The 21,766-nt window shown below is 51.8% G+C and overlaps 1 protein-coding gene across 6 annotated transcripts in view; it reads left to right on the top strand.

The window, feature by feature from the left end:
- The first annotated feature begins 488 nt into the window (after positions 1 to 488).
- Positions 489 to 21,766, top strand: part of Cttn (cortactin) — a 33,107-nt gene continuing 11,829 nt past the window's right edge. The window contains exons 1-14 of one of the 6 annotated variants that reach the window (XM_055614636.1): positions 489 to 552; positions 4,747 to 4,840; positions 5,411 to 5,496; positions 5,678 to 5,786; positions 6,702 to 6,788; positions 7,249 to 7,322; positions 9,219 to 9,348; positions 11,631 to 11,741; positions 13,013 to 13,067; positions 14,202 to 14,312; positions 17,842 to 17,952; positions 18,396 to 18,506; positions 19,324 to 19,434; positions 20,775 to 20,830. In XM_055614636.1, coding sequence (XP_055470611.1) covers positions 6,702 to 6,788; positions 7,249 to 7,322; positions 9,219 to 9,348; positions 11,631 to 11,741; positions 13,013 to 13,067; positions 14,202 to 14,312; positions 17,842 to 17,952; positions 18,396 to 18,506; positions 19,324 to 19,434; positions 20,775 to 20,830 — 957 coding nt within the window. In that variant the 5' untranslated portion in view covers positions 489 to 552; positions 4,747 to 4,840; positions 5,411 to 5,496; positions 5,678 to 5,786. Of the gene's footprint in view, positions 553 to 4,746; positions 4,841 to 5,410; positions 5,497 to 5,677; positions 5,787 to 6,342; positions 6,514 to 6,701; positions 6,789 to 7,248; positions 7,323 to 9,218; positions 9,349 to 11,630; positions 11,742 to 13,012; positions 13,068 to 14,201; positions 14,313 to 17,841; positions 17,953 to 18,395; positions 18,507 to 19,323; positions 19,435 to 20,774; positions 20,831 to 21,766 lie in introns of those variants that run through there. The other 5 variants (XM_055614633.1, XM_055614632.1, XM_055614637.1 and 2 more) reach the window with 5 other exon arrangements.

Genomic DNA, 21,766 nt, shown 5'->3' with positions numbered 1-21,766 from the left:
TATGTATATATATATACATATATATATATATATATACATATATATATATATATATATATATATGTTTTTTTAAATCACAATAGGAGCCCTAAGGTGTGGATAGATAGAGGGGTGGATAAACAGGTGGATGGATAGATGAGTGGGTTGGATGGGTAGATGGGCAGAAGGACTGGTGGATTGGTGGGTAGGTGATTGACAGGTGAGTGGATGATGCTGTGCAGATTCGTGCGTGGGTGAAGAGTTGCATGGTGGTGGATGCATAATTGGCTGAGAGGTGGGTGTAGGGTGAATGCGTGTTGGACAGTGCGTGACAGGTGCTTTAAGTCGGCTCCGCGCAGCTGACTGGAGTCCCAGCCGCCTTCCGAGTCCTGGAGCTGTTTTACATCCTACTTCCAGGATCTGCCGACGGTTAGGAATATGGGGCGGGGCTGGCCTGGAACGGGGCGGGGTCTCGCGTGGCCCCGGATGCAGCCCCGCCCCCGAGGAACCGGAAGTGAGCGGGCGCTGGGAGCGACGGGGCGCGGCGGGAGCCTGGCCGACCTGGCTGGCGCGGTGAGCGGGGGATGGGCGTCCTAGAGACCTGCTAAAGGCCGGGAGGGCAGTGGGATGGGTTGTCAGGGTGCAGGGTCTGGACAGGAGGTCGGGGTGTGGGCCCAGGACCCAGGGAATCCGGGTGCGGGACAGGGATCGGGGCCTAGGGGTTCAGGGCCAAGGTCCAGGGATCCAGGCTTTGGAGTGCAGGGATCCAGGCTTTGGGGTGCAGGGCCAGGACCTGGAAGCCAGGGTTCAGGGCCAAGACCCGGGGTTCGCCGTGTGGGCCCGGGATTGTGACTTGGGGTGCGGTATCGAGATCGGGAGATCGGGGTGCAAGGCTAGGATCGGAGGTTGGGGCTAGGATGGGGGTTGGGGTTCAGGGCCAGGATCGCCGGACCGGGGTTCAGGGCTAAGGCCGCGAGTTCGCGGTGTGGGGCTGTAATCGGGGGATTTGGGGTGCAGGGTTGCAGTCAGAGTGCGGGGCTTGGATTCGGGGGTCGGGGTGCAGGGCAGGATTGGAGGCTCGAAGCCCCGGGTTGTAGGAGGGGGACGTCAGAGCCCCAGGTGCGTCGCAGGGATCGGAGGTTTCGGGCTGGGGTACTGGGTGGTCATCCGGTCATCTATGGAGTAGCCGGGTGTGCAGAGCCGGTTAGGCTCTGAGGGGGCGGGGCCAGGACGCCCGCCCAAGGATTCCTGGGCATAAAGGAAGGGGTGGGGTTCCAGGGTAGAATCCCAGGATGAAGTAAGAAGCAGGCTTGGGATGTTCTGGGTCAGAGTGCATAGTTAGGGCTCTGGGATAGTCAGGAGTACCAGAACCTAGGGAAGGAATGACGACCTGAGGGCTGAGGGAAGCTGGTGGGGGTGGGGTGACTTTGGTTATAGAATCTAGTGGAATGACGAGGGTCTGAGGGCCTATGGAAGTTGGTAGGGCTGGGCAGCCTGTGTTCCCGGGTCTAGGAGGATGGGCTGGGCTGAGAGATCAGCATCTGGCAAAGGCCCTGGGCACCTGAGGGAAATTTGCAATGGGGTCAGTGGAAATCCAAGCTGCTAGTTTGCATCCTGGATCTAGGGAGCCTGAAATCCAGCTGCCCCTCCTCCTGGGTGTGTGCCCAGTCACTGCAGAGGTGTTTGGGCCTGGTCTGTTCCCCTGTTTCCTCTTGGTTTGTGTGAGGGGTGGGGTCCTCTGGCCAGGGAGAAGAAATTCCATTCTGTGCCCGGTGAAGCAGAGGCTTCAGCCCTTCCTAGTGGTTTGACCTGGCTGCACTGGGCCTTGTCAATGAGATCCAGTAGGTTCCTTCCCATGGTCAGTGCAGACAGACCCTGGTCCACCAGAGACCAGGCCACTGTGGATCTGAGGACCAGCCACAGCACTGCTGGCTCACCCAGAGTGAGTCACCAGTTCAGGGCCTGAATCAACACTGCTTCTCCATTTGGCTGAGGAGGTTTTCCAGTAGTTTGAAGGTGGGAACTTGAGATGCAGGAGGGTGCAGAGCTGGGGTTAAAAACTGATTGTGCTCCTAGGTCCCCAGTAACTAGAGCTGGAGCTGCCACTAGAGCACCCCCTGCCACCATACAGCGTCTTTGCCCAGTGCTTCCTCTCTGTTGGCATTGAACCCTGGGCCTTGCTTGACAACTTGCTCTACCCAGCTCTAGTCCTCGCCCCAGAGCCGACTTTTAATTGAGTCATTGTGACAGTCTTTAACACCTTGTAAATGGCAGGGAATGTAATTGGCCCTTCAGATCTTTGGCCTGTTAGTTGGAAAGGCGCCCTTCCCTCCTTGTGCCCTGTTTTTTGTTTTGGGCATAGTGTTGTCTGCCTACCAGCTTGTCTCTTGCTGGTGTCCTGGGCAGGCTAGCCTACTTTCTCTGTGTACTGCCCTTGCTGGCCTCGGTAGGCATAGGGTGGGGCCTGGCCTCTCCACCACAGCTCCTAGCCCAGCCACCTTCCATATTGTCTTTGTTGTGCTCTGCTGTAGCTATCAGGTTCCAGGCCTCAGGATGGTGGATTCTTCCATCCTGTGACTGGGTTCTCTCTGGCTGAGCTTGTGCCGGCTGTGTGGAATTGAATGGCTTTCTGTCAGCATCCTCTTTCTTTCTGTGCTGGGCTTTTCTGTGCTTGCAGTGGAGAGGCTTCATCTTTTCTCCAAACTGTGTTTTTTTATTGAAATCTAGCTCACCCCACACATGATCACCCACTTAATTGTTCCGTGGTTATTGGCATATTCAGAGATGTGCAGCCATCACCACAAACAGTTCTGGCCTTCTCAGAGACATACACAGAATATGCATGCCTGTGGTCCCAGCAGCTGGGAATGCTGAAGCAGAGGGCCTTGAGTCCAAGTTGTTCTGGCCAGCTTGGGCAACAAACCTAGAGTCTGTCTCACTCTTTCTGGCCCTCCCTCCTCCTCCCCTTTTGGTGGTGGTTGGAATGCACTTGAAACAGATCTCTAGCTTTGAGTAGCCTGGAACTCACTATGTAGATCAGCCTGGCCTCAGACTTGCAGCCATCCTCCTGCTTCAGCCTCTTGAGTGTTAGGGTTTTGGGCTGTGGGTACACATTATCTGGCTGGGCCGATGCAATCTGTCTTCAGAAAAGAAAGAAACTGATACCTTAGCCTTCCCACCAACTAGCCTTCCTCCCCCACCCTGTTGCTTGTATTCCACCCCTGCCTTTCTCCTCCCTGGTTCCTCTTTTGTTGGCTTTAAGAAGAGGTCTTTGTGTTGAACTCCTGTGTTTAGGGTATTGTGCCTGGTATTTTTGTTGTCTTTTTGACGAATGCTTAGTAAATGCTCTTTATATGTTCTGAATCTATTGTTTGAAAACCACTCTTCTTCCACAGGCCATCTTGTCACTTGTTTGTTTCTTGGCAGGGTATCATTCTGTAGCCCAGGCTAGCCTTAGGCTCTCCATCCTCCTGCCCCAGCCCCCTGAGTGCTGGGTTCCAGGTGCTGCCACACAGTTCTTGTTGGTTTTATGGCAGTTGTCTTTTGAGGCACATTTGGATGAGAAGACTCAGGTAAAGGGCACTTGCCACTGAGTATGACAACCTGAGTTCAGTCCCTCGGTCCCACGTGGTAGCAGGAGAGATTTGGGTTATCTGTCCTCTGACTTCATAAGCATGCCATGGCCCATATGCCGCTCCACAGACACACACACATGGACACAGACACATAAAGACAGCTAGGCAGGCACACACAGGGTTTATCCGGTGTATCTGTTTTGTTTTTATGTCCTTATGTTCTTGATGTAATATCTGAGAAGTTACCAGCCACCCTAATCAGCACGATCTCGCACACTTCAGTGGTTTTGTGTATGAGAGGCGGGGCACAGAGGCCTTATTTAGATCCAAAAATTGCACAAGCCTATTTTCCAGTTGGTTGTTATCAGGATTTTAAAGTTGGGAACATTCTGTGTACTGGGAACATAGCTTGGTTGCAGAGTGTCTGTTGAGTGTGAGTAAGACCCTGGGCCCAGCCCCAGCATGGCTGGTCACTGGACTGCATTCTCTGGCTTTTCACGTGGGTTCTGGGATCAGGCTCAGGTCACCAGGCTTGTGCAGCAAGCACTTTTATGTGCTGAGCCATCTCTCCAGCCCTGGTGAACAGGCTGTGACCACTGTTTAGTTTTGTTTGTTTGGGGTAGAGTCTCACGTAGCCTAAGCTGCCTAAGGATGGGGTGATAGGACTCCCCATTCTCCTGCCTCTACCTCCCGGCAGTGGGATCACAGGTGTGCGCCATAGTGCTGCCTTATTATTTTGGCTTCTTGAGACAGACAGGCTCTTCTGTGGTTTGGGCTGGCTGGGCTGGCTGCCATAGCTGGGGTCACAGGCATGTGCTGCCAGGCCCAGCTTCTGCTACTGTTTGTAAAAACAGTGATGGAACTTCGTTGCCTTTCACCTTCATAAGCCAGAGTGGACAGGAGATGAAGTGGCTCAGCTTTACAGTGAGCAGGGCGCATGCTGGCCACAGAGGCTGAGGTCTCCAGTTGCATTTGGGGATGTGTAGAGTGGGTATGGGTCTTTGAATCTGTGGAGTCCTTTGGTTCCTGTGGGCTAAGAGCTCTGATTAGTAAGGGGCCAGTCTTCCTGTCTGGTGACATCATATGCGCCCTGTGTTTTGGGGGCTGTGGGATTCTCTAAAAGTGTCTCTAAGGGGTTGGGGTGGGGTTGCCCAGACAGCCTGGTCCTGAGCCTCTAGTCTTCTCTTCACAGGTAATCACTGATCATCGCAGATGCCCTCACATTTCTCCTTGGTTTCCTTGGATACGGATAGACTCTGAGCTGCCTTTCCAGCAAAAAAAGAAAGGTTTGTGTACTGTGGAGGCTTCAGTATGCTTTTTCTTGGATCAGGTGTGGATAGAGCTCTCTCTCTCTCTCTTCCTGACTATGCAGGGAGAGACCTGGGGTAGGTGAGGGGCACAATAACCTTTTCAAAGAAATCTCTTGGTGGGTACTGGGAAGATAGTTCAGTGGGTAGAATGCCTGCCGGGCAAGCATAAGGACCTGAGTTTGAGTTCCCAGCATCCCAGTAGAAGCCGGGCACACACCTGTGAAGTCCTGGGGGGACAGCAACAGGCAGATCCCTGGCTGGCCTGCTTGCCTATCCAGTTGGTGAACTCTGGGGTCAGTGAAGAGACACTGTCCCCAAAATGAGGGGGAGGGCCAGCAGGTTAAAGCCCTTGCTGCCAAGCCTGAGAGTTTACGTACGATCCCTGGGACCTGTAGGGTGGAAGGAGAGAGTCACATATGCTGTAGTCACAGCTCTTGATGTTCTTTAAAATCCTGTCAGGCTGGGGAGGTGGCTCAGTGGTAAAAGCATTCACCACACAAGTGTGAGGACAAGAGTTCAGACCCTCAGAACCCATGTAAATGCCAGGTGGGACTGGTGGCCAGCCTGTAATTCTCACCTCAGAAGGCAGAAGAAGGAGATCTGAAGAGCAAGCTGGCTGCTGAGCCTTACCGGTGAGCTTTGGGTTTGACTGAGAAACTCTGCCCCAGTGAACGAGGTTGGATGAGTGATGGAGGAGGACATACATGGGCATACATGTGTGTCACTGCACACAGGCAAACGTGTACTCCCCCGAAAAATGGGAAAAAAAATCTTTTCAAAAGTAGGTCATGTCTGGAACATTTTTGCACACAGGGTTTGCTTTCCATGTGAGGAGGCTGTGCTGTGGCTCCCGGAGCAAATGTGCTGTCTGCTGAGCTGCTAGAGGCCCTTACTGAATTGGTTGTCTACAGTCGTAGTCCCGGGAAGTCCTTGAAGCCAAAATAACCTTTTAAAATTGTGATAAAATAAATGTAATATAGCCTTTGCTGCAAGTGATACTTAAGGCACACCAGAGTCGCATGGCCCTGGGGGCTGCCCCTGGCATGTGCAGTCACCCTAATGAGGGTGAGGTCCTCATTGGTAGAGAATGCACACCCCACTTTGCTGACTTGAAATAGGTCTCGTTCTATAGCCCAGTCTAGTCTGGCCTTAAGCTTGTAGCAATCCTCCTGCCTCAGCCTATCTACTGCTCAGATCATAGCTGTGAGCCATCATACTACTTTCACTTCTTATTATAGATGTTTGAGTGTTCTGCCTGCATGTGTGTGTGTGTTTAGGTACCATGTTTGCAGTGCCCACACAGGCCAGAGGAGGGCATCAGATCCCCTGGAGCTGGAGTTACAAACAATTGTGAGCTACCCCCTGGGTGCTGGGGACTGAACCTGGGTTTCTGGAAGAGCAACAAGTGCCCTTAACCTTTCATGCCATCTCTCCAGTCCCAGCCTTGGTTTTTGGGGGTTTTTTTTGTTTGTTTGTTTGTATTTTTTTTTTCCAGTTGGGGTTCTTGATTGGTTTGGAAATCACTAAGTAGCCTGTGCTGGTCAGTGAGCCCCGAGGATCCTCCTGTCTTTACCTCCCCAGCACAGTGTTACAACTGCTCCCGCCGTATCGAGATTGCTCTTCTTTTTCTCTTTAACGTGGATACCAAGGCAAGCTTTGGCTGTTGCTGTCTCCCCAGCCCCACTTTCAGGGCTCTTGATATGAAGCTTTGATTCCTTCAGGTGTCCTTAAGCTCAGTGACTGCCCTCCAGGGGAGGTGGCCTCCTTAGGGTTTGGGTCAGGGCTTCTCTGGGGTCCTGGGGTGACCCTCTCAGGTGACTCTCTACTGTCCTTGCAGATGTGGAAAGCTTCTGCGGGCCACGCCGTGTCCATCACCCAGGACGATGGGGGAGCCGATGACTGGGAGACTGACCCCGATTTTGTGGTAGGAGTCACCAGCCTGCTCTGAGTTATTAGGTGTTTGTCTCCGAGGTTCCCAGGCTGGGCCTGCACTGAGCTGGTTAATTTTCTCCAGGCCATGGGGTATACAAGTTAGACCTCGGTGTACTAGTTAGGGTGTGGAATGTCCTAATTAGGGCACAGGATAAATGAATTAGGGTGCCGGGTGTACTAGTTAGGTCTCAGGGCATACTAATTAGGGCATGGGGTGTACGACTTACTTCTCCAGGGTGGGAATATACTATTTAGGAGAGGGGGTGTGCTAGTTAAAGTGTGGGCTGTATTAGTTAGGCCTTAGGGTGTACTAGTTAGAGAACAGGATAGATTAGTTAGAACTCAGGGTGTACTAGTTAGGTTGCACTACTTCTCCAGAGTAGAGACATACTAGTTAGAGGACAGGGTGTGCTAGTTAGGGTGTGGGATATGCTAGTTACTTCTCTTTGCAGAATGATGTGAGTGAGAAGGAACAAAGATGGGGCGCCAAAACCGTGCAGGGATCGGGTCACCAGGAACACATCAAGTAAGTCCCTGTGGTACTCCACCCTCCCACACGCCCCCTCTGTAGGGTGAAGAGATCTGCTCGCTGCTCCAGGTAGCAGGCGTTAACAGGGATGGTGTTTGTCTGTGGGCCGTAGGCATTAGGCGAGCACAGACAAGGGATGTGAGACCTGGCTCTTAGGAACCATGTTCTTCAACACAATACACAGTGATGTGAGCTATTCGCTCTACGTGGCAGCTTTCGAGGACGTGAGGTTGCTTTGAGTAACTTGGTCCCCAACCTTCCCCTTCATTTGGGTCATTGTCTGCATTGTGGGATTTGCTAGTCGCTGGGAGCCAACTCCGTGTGCTGAAGAGGCCGAGAAGGGGATGTGGAATGCGCCATGCCATGGAGTCTGACCCAGCACTTTCTGAAATGCCAGCTCTACAGCAGTTCTCACCCTCCCAGGAAGGGCACACAGGCCCTCTGCAGATGCCCAGATGCTATTACAGTCCCCACAGAATACATCCTCTGTGCCCACTTTGGTATTTTGGCTACAGTGTCTTTCTCAGGACATTGGGTCAGGTGCCTAGAGGAGAACTGTGCGGTGGCTTGTAGGAGGATTTTAGTTATTATTTTTATCTATCTCCTTGAGATAAAGTCCTGCTAGGAATCCCTGTCTGGTCTCACCCTTTGGGTTTGTGACATCCTTTTCTACAGTGGCTTTCTGGTCCTGAGTATAGGGTAGTTGACACCTCCCACAAAAGAAGCTTCAAGTTTTCATAGTGTAGTGGTCATCACAGGTGGTACAAAGGGCCTAGGGTCCATTAGGAGAAGTGAGCAGAAATCTGGGCTGCCAAGGGCCTGTGAGTCTCTGTCTCCATGGTTCTAGAACACTTTGAGGAGGGTGGATGGGAGTACCCGTTTGGCTTTCTCGATGGATGACGGCTCCAGTAGGGGCCACTTGGGTTTCCCGTGGTCCCCCTTAGGTTGTTGGGGTGGTGTTTTTCTCTTGCTGCTTGTCAAGCTTGGTGTGTCAGGCCTGGTGTGGATCGGCTGCACTCTCGGGCTTGTTCACATGCAGAGCTGTGGGCCCTGCGTTTGCTAGTTAGGAAGGTCCTTTCTTTGCTCAGGCGGTGCCTCAGTGAAAGCTGCTTCCAAGCAGCCAGGCTCTGACTTGTCCTCTGACCTCTTTCACTATTGTTGCCTGTCTTCGTTTGTTCTGCATTACTTGATAAACACTCTGATCAAATGCAACCTGGGGAGGGAAGGGTTAAATTCACCTTCCAGCTTAGAAGTCCAGGGGGAAGGGGGGCCCGCAGGGACTTGGAGGCAGGAACTAAAGCAGAGGCCATGGGGGAGGGCGCCCTACTGGCTGGCTTCTCATGGTTTGCTTAGCTGCTTTTTTAGGCTACCCAGGACCACTAGCCTAGGGGTAGCACTGCCCTCGGCGGGCTGCGCCCTCCCACATCAGTCATGAAAATGCCCTACAGGTCAGTCTGATGGGGGCATTTTCTCAGTTGAGGTTTCCTCTTCCGAGATGACCCTAGCTTGTGTCAAGTTGCCAAAATGCTAACCAGCACAGCCAGCTTCTGGTGACCTTGGGGGCTTGAAGAAGGGACTCTGTGGGTGGCATTTGCAGAGCTCAGCCCTCTGTCTGCTGATCTGAATGTCAGTGTTGCTGTGAGTGAAAAGAAGCTGAGGTTCTGCTGTGCTGCCTTTAGGGCTGGCTGCATGGGTTTGGTATGGATTTAGTTTCGTGTTTCTCCCCCATACAAGCCATGTCAGAGCCTCAAAGGTAGGCACAGTGAATGACAGGACAGCAACCCAGTGAGAAAACCCCACGGACTCACAAGGACATTTTATCCCTGTTTGTCCTGCTGGTGGGTGAGGTGCATGCCTGGACCCTGCTGTGTTCCTGCTTCCTCTCTCCTCCAGCATCCACAAGCTGCGAGAGAACGTCTTCCAAGAGCACCAGACACTCAAGGAGAAGGAGCTGGAAACGGGACCCAAGGCTTCCCATGGCTATGGCGGGAAGTTCGGTGTAGAACAGGATAGGATGGACAAAGTAAGTGGCCACCCATGCTGGGCTGTTGGCCTGCATGGGCATACAATGTGGGTAGCGGTCACTTTTCTCCTGAGTCACAGTGTGGCATGGGGTTTGCTGAGGGTAAGGGCTGCCCTGAGGGGTTCTCTATTGGGGTGGTCATTGGTGAAGCTTTTCCGTGTCTGCAGTGGCTCTTTTTCAAATTGTCGAGGCCCTCACATAGCAGGAAGTGGATATTCGCTGCCTATAAAATGCAGAGAGCCACAGCTGAGAGACCTAAAGTGACAGTTGGAAAGAATCATAACTTACCAAGGGCAAGCTTAATGCCAGGCTTAAGTGTTGATCTCTGGCTCCTCTGCTATGTGGCCTGGGCCCCCCTTGGTTCAGATCTCATCATCCAACCTGCAGCTTAGGCCTCATCAAGCCTGCTCCTTCCTTCACCCTTTGCGCCCACCTGTCGTGGCCTGTTTTCCCTTGATGGCTCCTCATTGCTGCCCGGTGCTGTCATTCTGGTGAGGCACGCCCTTCTGGGCTTCCCCTAAAACTCACTGCCCTCTGCCTGTGCCTGGCCTGGTCTTCTGTGCTGGGTACCAAATGTTACAAGTGTGCACTGCGCACTGCCACACTTCTGTGGCTGACTACTTATCAGTACCCAACTGCTCTTAGAATCCTCAGTTTACCTCCTTGGCTGGATATTGACCAGTGTCTCTCAAATAGTGGGTGACCTTAGCCAAAGTCGCTGGTGCTCCATCTTCTTGGCTCCCTAGGCCTTGTGCATTGAGGAGAGGTTAGCCCCCGGCTCATGTGACTACCTGAAAGTAACCCGTTGTCAAAACCTGAACAGGAATGTCTGAGCTATTACTAGCCTATCCTTTCCAGAGACTGGAAAGAGAAGTGAGTTCCATAGACTTCCCCAGTCAGTGTCATCCAGGGCAGTACACACCTTCAAGGAACCAAGACTGGAGCCACTAGGTCCCTTTAGGGAGCCAAGGGGGCTTCCTGTCTTCCCTGCACGCTGCAGGTCAAGACAGATAACGGATGTGCCCCTGCCAGTATGAGACCAAAAGCTGCTAAGCACGCATTCAGTCAGAAGGCTGGAACCAGGGCCAGCTGTCACTTTGGCCCCTTTTTCTCTTTAATTTCCTTCTGACAGACAATCCTACTGGGAAATCTCTTTGGCTTAGCTGCCTCTTTTTGATTCTTCACTGACAATTTCTGTGTATGAGCCTAGAGGCTGAGCAAGGGCAGGCCATTGTGCCACATGGGGTTTCACAGGCTGTGGCTTGTGGTCTGCCATCAGCTGCTGACCACTGCGAAGCCTGGGAAGGAGGGAGCCATTCAGCCAAGGCTTTCTCTGTAGACTGTGTTTTGCGTATCAATGACCTTGAAGAGGGCCATTGAGGTCAGTGATATGCAGGTCAGGGCCCAAGGCCAAACTCGGCGGTTGGCCAACCAACCAAGGGAGGTCTGTGGCGCACAGGGCTGACTTTCCCTGTGGGCCAGTCAGAGTTGGGCCTCTGCCTTGTCAGGAGAGCCAAGAAGATAGGATTAGAGGCTCAGGGCCCTCTGTATTGCCCACATTGATCTTCTGTACTTGTCCAGGAGTCACACCGGCACTGTCCACCATGAGAGAAGGCCACAGGACTGCTGTGCTGGACAGTGGCATCACTGACAGCTGTGACAGTGCTGATGTGAGAGCATCTTATAGAAGAGGCTAGAGTGGGGCTCTGCTCACAGGCTGTGGCTTGGCAGATAACGTAGCTTAGAACAGAAGGCACTGGGGGACCAGCATCCTTTGGCCAGGGCTGATGTGAGGCTGTTGTGCAGGTGACAGCACTTGGCTCCTGCCTTTGAGGACTGCATGTCTTCAAGGTGTGGCATGCATATCTGCTACCTGTGTCTGCTTCAGGACAGTCCCAAAGTGTGTGCTGCGCTTTGACTCTTGGGTCACAGCCTTGAGAACAGCCGACTCTGGGAGAGTGACTGACACAGACGGGTCTTCCTGTGCGTGCTGCAGGCTCTGTCCTTTGTTCAAACCTGGTTGTGTCAAATTCTTGTCTGCAGTCAGGGATGTTAGTCTGGAGGATCTGTAGGTTTGGGATGCACAGGAGAACTCTGTGTCAGAGCTCAGACAGTTGAGGGCCATGTTCTGGGAGTTGAAGCCTTGGAGGGTAAAGGCCCACCTCTGACAGGGGTGTCCTCCTTTTAGTCCTATGTAGTGGCAGAAGCTGAGTTGGGGAATGGGGTTGCCGTACCACAGTGGGCTTGGGTGCGTAATGCCGAATCTTTGTTCTTTGTTCCAGTCAGCTGTTGGCCATGAGTACCAGTCAAAGCTTTCCAAGCATTGCTCACAAGTGGACTCAGTCCGGGGCTTTGGAGGCAAGTTTGGTGTCCAGATGGACAGGGTGGATCAGGTGAGTGACAGGGCCAGGCGCTGCAGGCTTTCTGCCACAGCTACAAGCTGCTGTTGTGGCTGCCCTTTTGGGCCATCAAAGCAGTATACAGATGCCTCTTACCCCATGGGACTGCAGGAAGGGTATCTAAGTAAGACCTTAGAGAACTTACAAGCCTTTCTGGCCTGTGGGAGGGATGCTGACTGTCCAGCGGGGAACAGGCCGTGACATGAAATGACAGGCCTGGATGTGCTTGCTGCAGGCCTCCGCATGTGCCTAGCCTTTGCCTCAGTTCCCAGTATAGCACCAGGGACCTTTTTCATTGTCTCCCCTGGATGGATGTGATTGACAGGTAGTAGAGCCCTCCCTCAGTGTGGGCTTGCTGAGCTGTGGTCTTAGTGTCCAGATGCTCTTTAGTAAGCCTGAAGCTGTTCTGATTCTCCCAGCCTGGGGCTGTCAGTGGAGCAGGGAAGCACACCTCTTTCAGTGGGTGTCCTGCCTCAAAGACATAGTAGCAGGGTCTATCCATCCCTGTGGCCGAGATGTAGGGTCCTAGTCTAGGTCACACAGGAAGCAGAGTGTATGCTGAAGGCAGGTCGCCATATGGTCCCATGGCAGCCCTGCCATCTTGTTAATGTTCTCAGTAAAGCTTGTTTGGAAGTGTGTGTGGCAGGGAATTAATTCCAGATCAGCATGCTGTGCCTAGAATAAGTCATTCAAGCTGGTGCTGGGAGCCTGCGGGTGCTGAAGGCGCCTGCACATGCAGTGATGGTTATATCTGTTCTTTGCCTAGAAAACCAAAGTTCAAAAATTCACATTGTTTAAGCCTGGCTTACACCTGTATTCCCGCACCTAAGAGGCAGAGGCAGGAGGATTGCCATGAGTTTACAGTCAGCCTGGGGTACAGAGCGAGACCCTATATTAACAAACAAAAAACCCAACACTCAAGGCTGGGGAGGCCCAGATGTCAGTGTACAAGCATGAGGGCCTGTGATTAGACCCCAGCACCCACATAACAAGCAGGCCCAATGTTGGGGGTGTGGAGGAGGGAGGTGGATTGCTGGAACTGGTTGGCTACTAGCCTGGCTCTAGGTTCAGTGAGAGACCCTGTCTCAGAGGAATAAGGCAGACAGAGAGGGAGCAGTGCACCCAGCATTCTCTGGCCTTTGTACTTGTGTGATGCTCACACCTTCCCTAAACCAACGTAACCAAACTTTGTTCTCTGTGTGCCCTGGGTTCAGATGGGTCGTCTCTGTGGTGCTTCAACTGCAGTTTTTGTTTTTGTCCTGCAGTCTGCCGTAGGCTTTGAATACCAAGGGAAGACGGAGAAGCATGCCTCCCAGAAAGGTAAGGGGAGTGCTGATGCAGCCTGGCGGCAGGGCGAGGCAGGGAGGCCTCCGCTTTGTGCTTTTGGCTCCAGGGCCATCTGGTTATGGTAGGGTGTGTGTCCTTGATCTAGTTGGTACACACAGAGCCCTGTGTCCCCTGTCAGTATCTGCTGTTTCTAGTGGAAGCTGCTTTCTCTGTGCCTGAGCAGAACAGTCCAGCGTCAGCTCTCTGGCATTGTGGATGAGCAGCAAATATCCCTCAAGACAAGAAACCAGAGTTGTGGGCCAGTATTGTCAGTACTGTGCCCGGAAGCATGAGAAAGAGAGTGCTTGGTTTTCCTGATGTCACATGTGTCTGGAGCCTTTTTTTTTTAAAAAAAAAAAAAAAAAAAAAAAAAGGCGAGTCGTTTTTCTACAGTACCCAGTGGTTTGGTTTGGTTTCTTTTAAGGTAATGCCATGCTATCAAAGGCTGGCTTTGAACTCAATAATCCTCTTGCCTCGGCCTCATAAGTGCTAGGATGGCAGGTGTGTGGCACTTGGCCTGACTGAATTGTCATTTTTGTGACAGGGATTCATTCTGTAGCCCAGGCTGGCCCAAACCTCACTAATGAAGCCCAGGTTGGCTTCCAACTCCTGGCAATCTTTTGCTTTAGTCTCTGAAGTACTGGGACAAGAGCTGTATGCAGCCTGGCTGTGGCCAGCCAGTGAGTTTTTAAAGTGGACAGACACCTTCATTTCTTTGTATCCCCCCTCACTTACTTATTTTATTTGAGCGTTTTTATTTACTTTGTGGGAGACAAGCTCATGGGGTCTGTCCTCCCCTCCCAACACGTGGATCCCGGGGAGGGAACACCTCAGGCTTGCTGGCAAGCTCCTTTACCTGTGCTGCAGTCTCAGTGGCCCCTGCTTTGGTTTCTTGAAACAGGATCTCACACCGTAGCCCAGGCTGACGATTCCTGGTGTGAACTGGCCACAGCCCATTCATCCTCTCAGTACAGAACAATCATGCAGTGGTGGAAAGGGATCGGACTCTGTCTGCACAAAGCTTGACGGTGCCCAATATAATCTAAAGGATGCGAACCCTTCCCTTAAAATGTACACCACGTCCCTCGGGAGTCTTAACTCTTGCTGGCCGCTCTCTTGTCTCTTCAGACTACTCCAGTGGCTTCGGCGGGAAGTATGGTGTGCAAGCCGACCGTGTGGACAAGAGTGCCGTGGGCTTTGACTATCAGGGCAAGACGGAGAAGCACGAGTCACAGAAAGGTGTGCCGGGGCCTTGGGCTCCTTTGCGGATGAGAGTGTTCTTTTCAGTCTTCTCATCCCTCGACTTTGTTTCGATCGGTTTCTCTTTATTTGAGATATATGGGTGTTTTGCCTGCATGTATATATGTGGACTTTATGCGGAATCCAGAAGAGGGTGCCACATCCCCTGGACCTGCATTTATGGATAGTTGTGGGTGGCCGTGTGGGTGTTAGGAACCTGCACTGGGTCCTCTTAACCACCGACCGTCTCGAGCACAGCAGTTCTCAGCCTGCGGCTAAGACCTCTGTAGGGTCGAACCACCCTTTCACAGGAGGAGCTGCATTACAGGGCTGCAGCGTGAGGAAGGTTGAGAACCGCAGTCTCATTCTGTAGGCCGGAACTCATCATGTACCTTCACACTTGACCCAGTCCTCTGAATGTTGGAATTCCAAGTGTGATTCTGTGTGTCAGTCCATGTGTCAGCAAGTCCCTGTGGATCCGTGTGTGTGTGTGTGTGTGCGCGCCCATGCGCGTCAGAGGACAAGTTTAAGGAGTCACCTCTACCTGTATGTGGGTTTTAGGGATTGGTCTGAGATTGGCACACTCGTGTGGCAGACACCTTTTTGTGTTTTTATTTTTGTTTGTTTGTTTTGAGGCAGGTCTCTATTATGTAGCACTGGCTGTCCTGGAACTCACTATGTAGAATAGGCTGGTCTGGAGCTCATGGAGATCCTCCTGTCTGCCTTCCAAGTGCCTGACTTGTGGGAAACGCCTTTCCTTGTACCTGCTGAGCCATCTTAAAGCCCTCCAACCCCCTTCTTTTTCTGTTTTTAGAGATTGGGTTTAGCTGGGTCCTCTGGGTTGACTTGGGGACAGGGACTGGGAGTGTAGGTTAGTAGCAGAATATGAGGCTCTGGATCTGATCTCCACATCCTCCAAACTCCTATAATTTTGACAAATTTTGCCAAAAGGTCCTGCTAGGCCACGCTGACTTTCTCCTTCCATGTGTGTGAAGAGCACTGGAGCTTGGTGTGTACAGAGGCTGCTGCCACAGCCAGTCTTCCCCGTGCTGTTGGCTTTTGTGCCCACATGCCTCAGTTCTGTTTGGTATTTGTTGCTGTTTGAAAGCCAAGAGCTTGTATCAAAAAGAAACCCTTGGATTTCTCTTACAAAAACAAAAATAAAGAAACCATCTGGGATTCAGCACAGTGGGTACAAATGCTTGCTATACAAGTATAAGCACCCGAGTTAGAACCCCCAGATTTCACATGAAAACTGAGCACAGCATGTAGAATGGGTGCCTGTGTTCCCAGTTTATCTGTTGGGAGGCAGAGACAGGAGAATCTCTGAAGCTCATGAGCCAGCTAGCCTGACATACTCGGTAGAAGACCAATAGAGACCTTGTCTCAAACACACTGGAAGATGAGGACCCAAGATTGTCCTCTGACAGCCACATGAACCTGCACACACGCGCGCGCACACACACACACACACACACACACACACACACACACAACTTCTGGCCATGCTGGCTTGGCGCTGCCCCTTGAAATGGGCCAGTGTGCCTGGGACCTGCATAGCTGTGGCTGGCTGCCTTCCTTGGGCTCTTCCTTGGGCTGGACGCGCAGCTATGACTTCACACAGGTCACTGTGCTTCTCTTTCCCTGGGGCCAACCTTAACTCAGGCTATGTGTGCTGAGCATTCTGTGCTGTCCCAGCCTGGCTCCAAGTAGAGGCTGCTTGTACTTCTGCTTGGCTGTGGCACATAGGTCTATTGCCTAGGGCTTCTCCTAGAGGGCCTAAGAACCTACAGAAATCATGCTATGATAGGTAGGACAAGAGTGACATGTTATGTGACCTTGTCAGAGCAGAGCCTGCGTTTCTAAAAGATTTTCAACATGTATTGTTGTAGGAGGTTTTTTTTTCTTCCTTCCCCATAGATCCCTGAAATAGTGACTCATGAGACCAGTTGTTATCTTACAAATGCCTAGGCCATATGTCTAAGGCTCTTCTCTGCTTAGCTTGTTACTTAGGATAACCAATTTATACTATACTACATTCTGCCACGTGGCTGACTACCTCTGCTCAGCCACCATCCATCTGTCCATCTCACATCCTGATGGCTGAATCTCCTGCACCTGGCTCTCCCAGAATTCTTTCTGCCTTCTGGATGTTCCACCTCCCACTTCCTGCCTAAGCTATAGGCCATCAGATTTAATATTGACAGATGCTACATTTGCACAGTACACAAGATATTCCTTCTACATAATCTGTGTTTCCATTGTTTTTTATGCGTATGAGTGTTTGGCCAGCATGTATGTCTGTAATACACCACGTGTGCCTGATTATCTGTGGAAGCACGAAAGAGGATGTTGAATCCCTTGAACTAGAGTCATGGATGGTTTTGAGTCATTCCTAGCACATAGGAATCAAATCCAGGTTTTCTGGAAGAACAGTCAGTGCTCTTGTAAGTACTGAGCCATCTCTCTTTAGCCCTAAAGATTTTTCATTTTTTTGTTTTTTTTATTTTTATTTTTTATTTTTTTCTTAATGCATGTATGCTGTATGCGTGTGTGTGTCTGTGTGTATGACATGTGAGTTCTAATACCTTCCAAACCCAGAAGAGGGCATCAGATCTCTCGGAACTGAAGTGATGGTCTTGAGCCACCACATAGTTGTTCGTGAGCCACTGTGTGGGTGCTGGGAGCTGAACTCAGGTCCTCTGCAAGAACATCTAGTGCTCTTAACTGCTGAGCCTCCTCTCTAGCCCCTTGTATTTTTCTTTTTGTTGGTTTGTTTGTTTGTCTGTTTTTCAGACAAGATCTCACTTTATAGCCCTGGCTGGCTTTGAACTCAATGTATATTGGAAGTTGACTTCAAATTCTTAGCAATCCTTCTGCCTCAGCCTCCTGTGTCCTGGGATAGAGGCATGAGCCACCACACTTGGGCTCTCTCTTCTCACCATGTGAATCCCAGGGATCGGGCTCAGATCATCAGGCTTAATGACAAGTGACTTTACCTGCTGAACTATCTTGACAGCCCACATTTTACCTTCTTAAGGACCATATAATATGTCTGTTAAATTTGTTGATGGCTTAATTCTTTATATTTATTCATTTTGTGCACGTGTGTGGATGTGCAAATGTATGGAGGTCGGACGATAACTTCGAGAAGTTGGTTCTCTGCTTAAACCATGTGGGTCCTGGGGATTGAACTCAGGCCTTCACACTTGGCAGCAGGCACCCCCTAGCCTTCTGACCAGCCCTGTTGCTAGTTTTTTTTTTTTTTAATTGTTGTTGTTTTGTTTGTTGGGTGTTTTTTGTTTGTTTGGGTTTTTTTGGGGGGGGGGGTTGGAGTTTTTTGTTTTTGTTTTTTGAGACAGAGTTTCTCCGTGTAGCGTTGGCTATCCTGGGATTGCTTTGTAGACCAGGCTGGCCCTGAACTCACAGCGATCCTCCTGCCTCTGCCTCCTAAGAGCTGGGATTACAGGCATGCACCACCATGCCCACCTGTTGGTAGTGTTTTTATATGGTGTTGTTCTTGTTTCAGATTACTCCAAAGGTTTTGGTGGCAAATACGGAATCGACAAGGACAAAGTGGATAAAAGCGCTGTGGGCTTTGAATATCAAGGCAAAACAGAGAAGCATGAATCCCAGAAAGGTACCTGCCACTTCATCTTATTCCAGCTGGCCCCCTCTCAGGATGATAGGTGTGGCCAGGGTGAAAACATCTGTCACTTGCAGTGTTTCAAATGGTCAGTCTAAGACAGCCAGTCCCAGCCTGTGGTTACGTAAGAGCTCAAACAATGGCCTCATCTTTGACTCTGAGCCCCAGGGTTGCTTATAGCAGTGTTCTGTCACTCACATCTGCCTGTGTGTGATGAGACCTTGAGCCCTTGAGGGCCGCATGCGTCAGCCCTGCCTGTCTAGTCGCACTCCTAAGATATGGTCATCTGGAGGAGGTGTCAGCCAGGGTCCGTCCCAGCTGTGCCTGAGGGAAGCTTGAGTCTAGTGAAACGTGTCTCCTTGCATCTGAAACCTGCTTCTTCCCCCGTGCTGGGCTGCGCAGTAACGCCAGGGTATGGCTTTCTGTTGTGCATGTAGACTACGTGAAAGGGTTTGGAGGAAAATTTGGTGTGCAGACAGACAGACAAGACAAGTGTGCCCTTGGCTGGGACCATCAAGAGAAGCTGCAGCTGCATGAGTCCCAAAAAGGTACCTTCTCTAGCCTGGCCCCCCTGCTTTCCTCAAGGGCCTCTGGGAAGCTGTGTTCGGTCCTCAGTCGGTCACGTGCTTCGTGTCAGCCATGCTTCTGTCTGAGTGTGACGTTGTCTACGTCTCTTCTAATTTCAGAAGTCCCCGTAGGTGGCAGATGGGGAGGGTAATCTTGCCCCAACCCATCTCCTATGCCCCCTTACCAGGGCTGCAGCTACCAGGAACCTGGTTACTGTGGCTCCATAGGGGCCTTCTATCCTCTGGGTTGTCCTCTGGGTTCCTGGGTTCTCCTTTGTAAGGTGGGTTATGGCATGTGGAAGGCACACTTCTTTCAGTGGTGCTGGGGATGGGACCTGAGGCCTGCTCTCTGCTGGGCAGATTCTGTCTACCTCAGCCTTCCCTCACATCTGTTCTAAGCGGGACTGTTTTCTTGTTACAGTGGGAACTTGTCCCAGGGGAAGCTGGGTTGAGGAGGGTAAAACCCTTGTTCCTGTCCCTGTCCCTCCAGCACAGGGAGTGGCCCTGGTAACCCCTCTGCTGTCCCTCTCCTGTCATCAGCCTAGGCAGGACATGCAGGCAAACCTTGAAGCCTGGAGTAGCGCTGACTAAGCTTTACATTCACCGTCCAGTTCTGAACCTGCTTCTGGGTCTCAACTGAAGTGTACTGACTCCTAAGTTTGTTCGTTAACCCTTTGGTCAGATCAGAGCTCCTGCCATCTGAACAGGGTGTACTCGATCATCACACATGCTCACAAGATTCTAACCTGACTGTTTCCTCTCTTGGTCATGTTCCCCACTGTGTTGCGTGGATCTCCAGACTATAAGACTGGTTTCGGAGGCAAATTTGGTGTTCAGTCCGAGAGGCAGGACTCCTCCGCTGTGGGGTTTGATTACAAGGAGAAATTGGCCAAGCACGAGTCCCAGCAAGGCACTGTTGCCCCTGCCTCCTCCCACCAGCCATTGCAGTGCAGCTGACTTGCATAGACTTCAGGGTTCAGCGCGGTGCCTGTGACAGTTCCCTGTGCCACCAGCTGCCAGGGGTGTCCTCCACCCCGAGAGCCACATCCTGGAGCTCAGTGCCTTTCCTCCACACCCTGTGTTTTTTCCCCACCTCTGACCTTTAGGGTTCAGATTAGGAGGCTCTCTGTAGCCCAGATCAATGTAGTTTCTGCAGTGGACAACCCTGGCCTCATTGCTGCTGACCACCAGAGCCGAATGTCTGAGCCCCTCCCCATTGCCTCTGACCTACAGGGAGGTGGGTTGACTCCTCCCAGACCTGCTGTTAACCAGAAGCCGGGGTCATGGAGAAGGAAAGACAGGCGTGTTTCATGTGGTCTCTGTCTTTGCAGTGGCGCTTTGTTTGGCTTTGTTTTTTGGCCAGTTGTAGAAAGTTTTGTGTGTTCAGAATTTCAGAGTTTTTTGTTTGTTTGTTTGTTGTTTGTTTGTTTTGACTTTTTAGCCACATTATCTGTGTAGCATCTCCACCCAGAGCCACACCGTCTGTGCACACTGGGCACATGGCTGAGACAGGCAGGTCGAGGCATACCCTGGGGATGTCCGTGGCTGTTACAGTTTTTCTCTGCTTGAGAGATCAGACCTGGGTCCCAGAACCCGAGTGTCCAGGCAGAGGCATGTGTCCCGGAATCAGGGTGGAGTGTAGGCTCCCAGGTGCCATCAGGCCTGGAGTGAATACTCTTAGTGCTGGTGCAGCAGATTGCATGGAGGTGGCCATTGTCCCTGTGATGTCGAAGCTGCACGGCTGTCACTTTCATGTGTTTGTGTGTGTGGCAGCGACAGACAGACCTGTCTGGTGGCATTTCGACACAGAGTCTTTTTTTTTTTTTTTTTTTTCTTTTAAAAAGCAAGAGAACAAAACTGCAGTGGGGGCTCTGTTTAGTGCCCAGTAGAGCAGGCGCCCAGGAAGCGATGAGAATAAGGCCCTGGCTGGTGCGAAGACTGTGCTATACAAGTGTGCACTGCAAAGGCCTGTCCTGTGCCCTCCCTCCTCGGCTTCCTTCCCGCCAGCCTGCTGCCCGTCCCCTCCCTATCCCCATTCCTGGAAGCATGCCCGCACCTTTCCTGCTCCCTGCCTGCACTGGGCACTGTGGTTAGACTGCTGGCCTTGCCAGGAGAGCCTGTCCTCAGGCAGCTTTCACGTCCCTCTGCTCTGGTTTGTGTCCCCGGGCTGTTCGTGGACCCACGTGCATGTGCCTGCCGATGCTCGCTCATGCTCAACCTCACATAGGTCTTGCCTTTCCCACCTTCTAGACTATGCCAAAGGATTCGGCGGGAAGTATGGGGTCCAGAAGGATCGGATGGACAAGGTAAGGCCGCCGAGCTCTTGTAGGGATGTCCTTCGGAGAGCCCTTGGCTCACAGCACGGGAGGTCTGTCCACAGCAGTAGGCATGTGTTGTTCCATGACCCTGGGGTGGTCGCCTGGGAACTCTGCATACCTCTTGTAGCACACTCTGTTTCATATTGTGTCTCACACTTGGGGCTGAAGCCAAGCAAGCTGAGTACCTGGTCACAGCACAGCAGTGAATAGAGGGGATTTCAGGTGAAACCCAGGTACTTGATGCGAGGGTCTTGAGGACATGTTGAGCTGCTTGAACTTTATTAGTAGTAGGTCAGGCAAGAAGCAGCTCTTGGTTGGCTAGCACTTTGGAAGAGCTTAGAGGCTGTATTTAGCCACCGACTGTCACCGCAGACAGAGGGGGCTGGACCATTAGTCTTGCTGCAGTTGCCCAGCAGATGGGACACAGTGGCTCCTAGTCTGTCCTTTTTCACTCTTTCCTTCAGATGGTGTCTGGCTGTGCCACCCAGGCTAGCCTGGGACTTGAGACCCCACTGCCTCGGCCTCCAGAGTCTGGTAGCGGGTGGCCAATGCCATCCTGTCCAGCATGAAAGCACGTTCCTGTGGAAACAGTGTGTTCCCTCTTCCCAGATCCCCTCAGCAGCCTGTTGTTGCATCTAATCAGTTTCAGGACCCTGCGGGGTCAGCTGTGAGCCTGGTGAAAGCATTGTTTTCCTAGCGTGTTCAGCCAGCAGCCAGAAGTGTTGAGTGTTGCTAGACAGCTCTGCAGGTTCTCCGGCAGCCTGGCAGGCTGCTTTTCTCCGCCTGAGGTGAGCTGGGTCTTCTCAACTGCACAGACGTTTGTTCTGTCCTTGGCTGTGGTCACCCACAACATGAATCACCCACAGAGTTGTTCTTCCATTAGGCTTATAGCTTACTGTGCGCAACTTCACCCCAGGAACCTTC

This window comes from Psammomys obesus, unplaced genomic scaffold (assembly GCF_907164565.1).
Source record: "Psammomys obesus unplaced genomic scaffold, mPsaObe1.curated_primary_1811, whole genome shotgun sequence".
NCBI lineage: Eukaryota > Metazoa > Chordata > Mammalia > Rodentia > Muridae > Psammomys > Psammomys obesus.
Note: the sequence above shows the minus strand (reverse complement) of the source record. Positions and strands in the feature narration are given on the sequence as shown.